Genomic DNA, 8,184 nt, shown 5'->3' on the forward strand with positions numbered 1-8,184 from the left:
TAATTCTTACCTAATTACGAAAGGTCTCGAAACAACGTTCATGCGATGAACGTCGAACCCGTGCATGCCGATTCCGCTGCCATCTGATTTAATTTTTGAAATATCAGCGGCATGGGCGGGTTCCCAACAGCCTGCCCCCTGCCAAGGCCACAACCGGGCCAGCCAAGGGCCAGCCCAGCCAGCAGCCTATGCCTAAGGCTTGGCCATGCCTTGGCCAAGCCTTTGGCCCTACATATGCCATGAAGACCCCTATGCCTTGGCCACTCTTGGGCCACTTGGGGAGCACTATAAATGGGCGGGAATGAGGGTCTTTGAGGGATCTTTTGTCATCTTGAGAGTCTTGCATTATCGGCCTTAGGCTTGGGAGGACTTTGCCCTATTGTATTCGGTCCTTGAGCTTGCTCTTGGACTTGGGCTAGGGGAGACCAATCATAGTTTTCTCTAGATATTTTGCTTGTAGCTTCATTTGGGAATAGAATCAATCCATCAAGCTTTCCTCTACATATCTTCTATTGAGTGATTGTCTTCTTCTCAAGCCAAAGGTCGGGCCAAGCTGCAACCAGTAGACCCGCCCCTTGTCTTGATTCCCACGACCATCCAAAGGAGTGCGTCCATCATTTCCAACAAGCTAAGGGCCGGGCCAAGCTACAACCAATAGGCCCGCCCCTTGACTTGTATCCGTGACCATCCAAAGATGTGGATATCAACCGGCGTTACCCGTTTGGCCCGCGTTCCTACATTTCTAAGGCATCCGCAAGGAGCCAAGGTGCAAGGCTTGGTGTGGCGACTCGGGGCCAAGAGCCGCCCTCCAACAGGGCGCCTGGGCGCGTGGGCGGACGCCTGGGCGCGCGGGCTGGCGCCTGGGCGGGCTGGCGGTCTGGCTGGCACGCCCAGCACTGTAGCTGGTGCGCCCAGAACTTAGCTGGTGAGGTTCTGCGCCGCGCACTGTAGCTGGCGAGGTTCTTGTCCCGAACTCGCCGCAGCAATGCCATGTTGCCAGATTTGGCCGCAGCAAGCGCGCGGTGAGCTCGGCCGAGGTTGGGCATGCTCGGCCGAGGCTTGGACATGTGCGCGGCGTGCTCGGCCAAGGTTGGGCATGCTTGGCCGAGGCTTGGCATGCGTGGCACGGGCCAGCCATTGGAGTGCTTGGCCGAATGAAGGCTTTGGCCAAGTCTCTCCAAGCAAAGTTGTTGGCCTTGGCTTAACCCTCCGTCGGCCTCTTCATGGCCCGATGCCCTGCTTGGTTGGAGGCGCTTGCGGGGGTCCTCAACACAAAGCCAGCGGCGGCCGCACGTGACGACAAACCGGTGAGCCTTCCCTTCACTCTCTCTCTCTCTCTCTTTTCTTCTCTTTCTTCTTTCTTCCATCTCCCTTCTTCTCTTCACCGAGACCCCTTGCCCCACTGAAGAGGAAAAAGGGGACGGGGCTCCGGTCCGACTGCAGCCCTCTGGTTGAGAGCCATATACGGATACCCTCCTTTGTTTTACTCCGAAAACGGAAAAAATAAAGAAGAAACAGAATGTGATCATGGAGCTTACCCAAATCTGGGGATGAACTGCGGTACCCCCTACTCGGGCGCCTCAGTGGTCATCCCAGGAAATCCCTGAGGAAGAAGAAGAACTGTGAGATCCATAAATAGGAAGATTTTGGTGGCTTTCTAGGCCGTGGTCACCACGTTCAGCGGCACTGCTCCTCGGCTGGGCATCTGTCCACCCCTCAACTTGGCAGCTGAATCTCTCCAAAGTAGGAGGTGGTGGCCTCTAGATGGGCTGCCGACTTGTTCCAGGTCGGCCCATGTGGTGGCCTAGGTCCAGTAGTCACACTTCCCAACCAGCATCAGTTCTGTCTGACTAGATTTTGTTCTCGCTTCTCCATCCACCACATCATCAAAATTGGGAATGCTAGTATATTATTAGCTGATTTTGAGTTCTACTTGTTCAATATTGTAGACATGATTTCTTAACATTGTCGATGTGAATGAGGATTTCTACATCTATATATGGAGCTATAATATCTCTGGTAGCCTATCATCTAAAAGATCCAAATCAGTATGCGCATGAGAATTCTTCTTTTTAGAGGGTGCATTGGTTGCGGTTTCATAGCTTGGATTGGGCCATATACAGGCTGGCTCAAGTGATAAAATTCTTAATGTTAGTTCTCTGTAGTAGAAAATTTTAAAGACATCCTTTTGCTTGAAAGATCTATTCAGATACTTCATCAAGATCAAACTCAAACCCATAGCATCTCACGGTCGTTCTTCTCCTTAGGTGGATGTTATATCGCTTAAAGCTAGTTTGGCTACTTTTTAAATTTTTTCAGATGTGGCATTTAGGTCACATCAAAGTTAATGGTTTGGCTAACATTTTGGTTAAGTTATAAGTTAAAGTATTTGGATAAAAACAAATCTTAGAGGGATAAGCATAGATTTTTCAAACTATTAGATGTAAGTATAATTTACCACTAATCTTAGGAGACTTTTTGTAATTTACTAATCACTTAGGGCCAATTTTGACTTTTTATATGAGGAAACGGATTTAGTAACACTATTAATTTAACTTGGTGTATGGATAGATTTTACAAACTAATGGGTACAAGTATATTAAACATAAACCTCAAGAAAATTTTTGTAATTTATTCTAAAATATATTAAAAATTATAAATTATTTAAATAAAAATATAAAATATAATATTATTAAATATATATATATATATTAAAAAATTACTATTACTCTTTAGAATCATAAATTAAATAATCTATATTGTAAAGAACTTGCAAAAGAAAATATTAAATAAATATAAGGTCATATTGAAGCTATTGATATTTTGAAATGTTTAACAAAATTTTCTTTTTTTCATCAAAGAATAAAAGATTGATTTTTTATGAAGAGAAATAGTTATTAAAATCTGAAATATCAGCATATATTTTGACTCAATATGTTTTATAACGTGAATAAGCTTTTAATATATAATAAACCTTAATTTTAACAAAGCATATTGTTGTCAAGGTAATTGGGTGGTTCTTAGCTATTTGAAGGGATACCGATTTGATCCCTCTATAGGTTGCGTACAAAATGGTTATTAGTGTTTTTTTATTCAACCCACAGTAAATACCCATATAATGTCTGGAACTGCTTTAATTGAGAGCTATGCGGCATTTTCTTAACTAAATCCCTGTAGTTTGCAAATGTGGGGTATAATCTCCGATTCTACATGAGCCCGGTAGTTGTCCAACACTTTTAGACAAATATGTGGGATATAATGGGTGGCAGTTTCTCAATTTTCCGGGCATTTTTAACGACTAGGGATTCTAGGATTTCTTGTAGTAACTACTTATGCTTTAAACACAAGCTAAATTTAATCTAATGGGTTGGACACAGAAAGATAGCACTACTTGTATGTTATTGAGGAGCAATTTGGATACCTAAAGATCTAAGAAGTTCGACAAATTGGTCGATAGAGAAACGTAGTTATGAAAGAAATGATTATGTTGACATAATTTTTACATGTTTTTACATTCGAACTGCACTAAAACCCCATATTTCATAAATGTGGGATATAATCTCCGATACTGCACTAACCGACATACAATTTATATAATGTGGGGAATATAATGGATAGCACTTATAATGACTACTTATGATTTAAACACTAGTTAAATTTAATCTACCAGGTTGGACACGGTTGGATAGCTATACTTGTATTGGATACCTGAAGATCTTATCAGTTCCAAAACATCAACCAATGGGGAACCTTTGTTCTAAGAGGAAGATTATGTTGAGATTGCTCGAGTGAATTTGACAAAAAGGGTACAAATAACTCTTGTCTTCATGGATAATGGATCAAATTTTCATGTAATTAATTATCTTGCTATTACAATCCTTCTTCTTGTCTCCGAGAGAGAGCGAAGAAGGGTCATTAAACTTATTGTGTTGTGTTTCTAAAATAGCCTTTTGTGTCTGTTTAATCAATGGTTTATTGTAGATCTCAGGGATCTTCAATTTTGGACTTGAATTAATAATGCTGGAGGCACCAGTAGATTCAGCAGATAAGGCTATTCTCTTGTTTAATTCTTCCTTCCTTGATAGTTCTCTTTCCTTCAGCCTGGATTCGGCAGCGATGTAGCGAGATCCCTTGTTATGCAACTGTCAGACTAAAATTATTAGAAATAAAAATATTATATAAATAAAATATTTCTTCATTTACCATTTATGCAAATAATTTAATCAATAGGCAGAGCGAAATGCAGCAGAGAGAGCGGACATAACTTATCTTCTGACAACATGGCTCCTTTAACATGAAGCTTTAAGGGTGAGGAGAGAGAGTGAGTGAGGAGAGAGAGTGAGTGACTTGGGATGCACGCCCAGGTGCGATTTTTTTCGTGCGTTGGGTGGGGACTTTCTCCAAACACCTGGGGGGTGGAGGCTAGTGTGGGAGTGGGGTCGGTTCGTCGAGCTTAGTGCAACTGGGACCTGATCGGTTTTTTTGCTGGGCTCCACGGATGGCGTCGCTGGGTTCGAATGCACCGGGGGAGGCGGTGGCGGCATGTCAGGGCGACCTACCAACACGGCCCCCACCGAAGGTGACCGGTGATGGCCGGACGTGGGCGGCGGTGGCGAAAGGCACGGCCAGGCCGCCGATGTGGACCCAGGACCAGATCTCTGAGGAGGAAGTGGAGGCGCTGAAGCTACGGTTCACGGATGAGGTCGAGATACCGGCGGAGGAGGGTGAGCTGGCTAGAGCGGCGTGGAGGGACACTGCGGTGATCGTGCGCAGTATGGGCCGCCGGGTGCCAGTGGAGTGGATCCGCCGGGAGCTGCGGGTGGTTGGAAAGCTCGACTACGACGTTGAGGCGTTTATGATGGCAAATGAGACGTTTGCCTTCCGCTTCCGGACGGTGAATGAAAGGGAAGCGGTCATGGAGGCCGGTCCGTGGCTGGTGGCCGGCCAGTTACTCGCCATGGAGCGGTGGCGACCGAATTTCGTCCCGGGTGAAAAGCAGCTCAACCGGCTGGTGGTCTGGCTCAGGCTTCCCAACCTGCCGATGGAGTATTGGACCAAACGGTTGATTTTGAACATTGCAGCAAAGGCCGGCCGCCCACTGGCTTTGGACAAGATCACGGATCACGGCTGGATGCTAGGTTTTGCGAGAGTCAAAGTGGAGCTAGACGCGAGGGAGCCGATCCGACCGGGGACCTTCGTCCGGATAGGCACTGATGTGCACTGGCAAACCTTCCGTTATGAAAACCTACCGATCTTCTGCTACCGGTGTGCTCGCCTTGGTCATGGAGTCGACGCTTGCCCCTATCCGCCGGAGCCGGTGGTGTCTGGAGCTTCGGGTGACTGCATTGCTCAGCAGGCCTTGGCACCGGAGTCGAAGGAGGGGGTTGAGGCGGGGAGCCAGCTCCCCTTTGGGTCGTGGCTGTCGACAACCAGAATCCGTCAACCGAGGGCGAGTAAGCCGGTGAAGAAGACGACCGGGTCTGAGGACACGGCATTGAAGGAGACGACTCACCTGGCTCCTGAGTCCGGGCCGAGCTCCCCACGCAGGACGCCGGGTTCCCCTGAGTCGCCAATGGATACCGAAGGGTGGCAAAAGCCAACCAAGCTGGCAAGGCGGAGATCACCGGGGAAGGGGGCGGCCGGTGACTCGGTGGTCACGAGTGGCGAGCCCATCCAAATCGGTGCGGTGACCGAGTCAGCTCCGAGTCCACTCAGGGCGAAGGGTCAAAATCTGGGCCTGGAGAGGCCGGCCCACCAGGTAGGCCCTGGGTCGGTCCGTGGCCAGGGCTGCAGCCCGATGAAGCGGGCCAGGAGCCCAACGAAATCCGGCCTGTCACTGGGGGCGGGGAATGCTGTGTGAGGGCTGGCCCAGACGCTGGCCAGAACAGCGTCGTCCTCCTCCATCGACGGTTTGGAGAGACGCCGGCGAGAGGAGGGGAGGAGGCATTTTCGGAGCGCCTCCTTACCGCCGGCGAGGCCCCCCACTCGACAGAGGCCAGCTGGTGACGCTGTCGGCGGAGGTTTGGAGTCTTCATCGGCTTCGCTCCCTACCCTGTCAACGGACGGCACTGGTGCCCCGGCGGGCTGTGCGGAGCCGGCGGCAATGGCGATGGCGATGGCGGCAGCGGCTGAATCCGGAGGGCCGGTGGGTGTCGTTACCTCTTGCCTGGACGGTGGTGGTGCCCTGTCGACCCTAAGGCGACGAACGGTGAGGGCCCCAGCGGCTGTGATGAAAGGAGAGCAGCGGGATGGAACTCAAAAGGAGACACGCCGGCGGGGTTGGGGAAAGCGGGCCTCTCTGAGGGGTTCTTGACAGGAAGGCCTCCGATTCCGATCACCTCGGCAGATTGCATAGCCGGGTGGAGTGGAACGATGGAGGAGCTGGGCAGTTCATCTTCGGCTTCACCCTCCCCCATGCCAATTGGTGAAGTGGTTAGGAGGGGTGTGTCAGGCGGCTCAAAGCAGGGATCACCTATCCTGGATCATGGGAGGGTAGTTGACCTGTTGAGAGCTTCAATCAAGGGAAGTGAGATGGTCCCAGCGGCAGGGGACATCGATCAGGTGCTAGGAGCAGATGGCCCCGGGAGGGTGGGCACAACCTCACTTGTTAATATTAAATGAAGGTGCTAGCATGGAATTGTAGGGGGGCGGCCAAACCATCCTTTTCCTCCTCATTCAAAAGGTTAGTTCAGCTTCATAGTCCCGAAATTTGCTTTTTATGTGAAACTCGAGTGTCCGGAGATAGTCTACGTCGTGTGCAGCGGCGGTTGGCCGGTGATTGGGAAACTTTTGCAGTGGAGTCCCGGGGTTTATCGAGAGGCATCTTGCTGTTGTGGAAGCGAGGTATGGCTTCAGTGGATGTATTTTGCAATTGCTCACAGCAGGTGGTGATGGTCATCTCTGAACCAAACGAACCCCCGTGGGTGCTATGTGGGGTTTATGCTAGTACCGATTACCGAACAAGAAGAATTCTCTGGAGGGAGCTGACGTGTTTGCTGTCCCAGGGGGTTCCAACTTTAGTAGTAGGTGATTTTAACTGCATCTTATGCCCAGATGATAAAAGAGGAGGTAGAGCCTATTCTGACTCGGTGGACAGGAGGGAGTTTCGGGAGTTCATGGGGAGAAATGGGCTGGTGGACCTTGGTTTTTCTGGACCCCGCTTCACTTGGTGCAACAATCAGCAAGGGCAAGCTAGAGTGTGGGAGCGTATTGATAGGGCCATTGCATCAGCTGACTGGATCCAGCGATTCCCAGCATATCAGGTCAGTCATCTAGCTCGGATTGCTTCTGATCACTGCCCCCTCTTGATATCTACAGTTTCGGGATCCGTCCACCACAGCCCCTTTCGCTTCGAGAAGCTGTGGTTGTCATATCCCCAGTCTTGGGATGTAGTCAGGGAGGCGTGGAGTGCGTCAGTTCGGGGTGATGCTATGCAGAGGGTGTCTCGCAGGTTGGAGCTCACCAAACGGCGTCTTCGTCGATGGAACCGAGAGGTCGTCGGCAATATTTTCCGGAGGATAGAGGAGGTGGAGGCAGTGATACTGGACGCCCAGGGGCGGGAGGACCGAGGAGAGGAGCTTACGGAGGCCGATATGGCGGACCTGCGGCGATCGCTAGCCTCCCACCATTCTTTGTTGCGCCAGCAGGAGACTTTTTGGAGACAGAAATCTAGGATTCAGTGGGTCAAGGACGGCGACCGGAACACAACCTTTTTCCACCATTCGACAGTGATTAGAAGGCAGAGGAACATGATCCGATCATTGAGGGTTGGTGTGGGCCACCGAGTGGAGGAGGAGACGGCAGTTAGACATGCACTATTCGACTTTTTCAGGTCCAGGTGGACGGATGATGGGGGAGTATATTAGACGGGGTTGCTCCCCCAGGCGGAGACTACAGTTGGGGAGGCAGAGAATTTAGCTTTGGTTCGGCCAGTGTCAGAGATAGAGGTGCAGGAGGCGGTTTGGAGTCTTGCAGAGGATAAGGCCCCCGGGCCGGATGGCTTTCCACCCTTCTTCTTTCGCAGGTATTGGTGCATTATTCGAAGGGCAGTGGTGGAGGCAGTGCAGCTTTACTTCAGCCGAGCGAGGATGGCAGATGATTGGAAGGCCACATTCATTACATTGATACCGAAGCGTCCGGACGCTTCGGAGCCGAGCCACTACAGACCTATTAGTTTGTGCACTA

The 8,184-nt window shown here is 50.0% G+C and overlaps 2 protein-coding genes across 2 annotated transcripts; both read left to right on the forward strand.

Moving 5' to 3' along the window:
• Positions 1-4,498: 4,498 nt before the first annotated feature.
• On the forward strand, positions 4,499-5,860 carry LOC120108252. The gene has a single exon (XM_039121836.1). The coding sequence runs from the start codon at positions 4,499-4,501 to the stop codon at positions 5,858-5,860; it is 1,362 nt and encodes a 453-aa protein (XP_038977764.1).
• A 985-nt stretch (positions 5,861-6,845) lies between these two features.
• LOC120108255 lies at positions 6,846-7,865 on the forward strand. The gene has a single exon (XM_039121839.1). The coding sequence runs from the start codon at positions 6,846-6,848 to the stop codon at positions 7,863-7,865; it is 1,020 nt and encodes a 339-aa protein (XP_038977767.1).
• The last annotated feature ends 319 nt before the right edge of the window (positions 7,866-8,184 follow it).

The sequence above is a fragment of the Phoenix dactylifera genome, unplaced genomic scaffold (assembly GCF_009389715.1).
Source record: "Phoenix dactylifera cultivar Barhee BC4 unplaced genomic scaffold, palm_55x_up_171113_PBpolish2nd_filt_p 001239F, whole genome shotgun sequence".
Taxonomy (NCBI): Eukaryota; Viridiplantae; Streptophyta; class Magnoliopsida; order Arecales; family Arecaceae; genus Phoenix; species Phoenix dactylifera.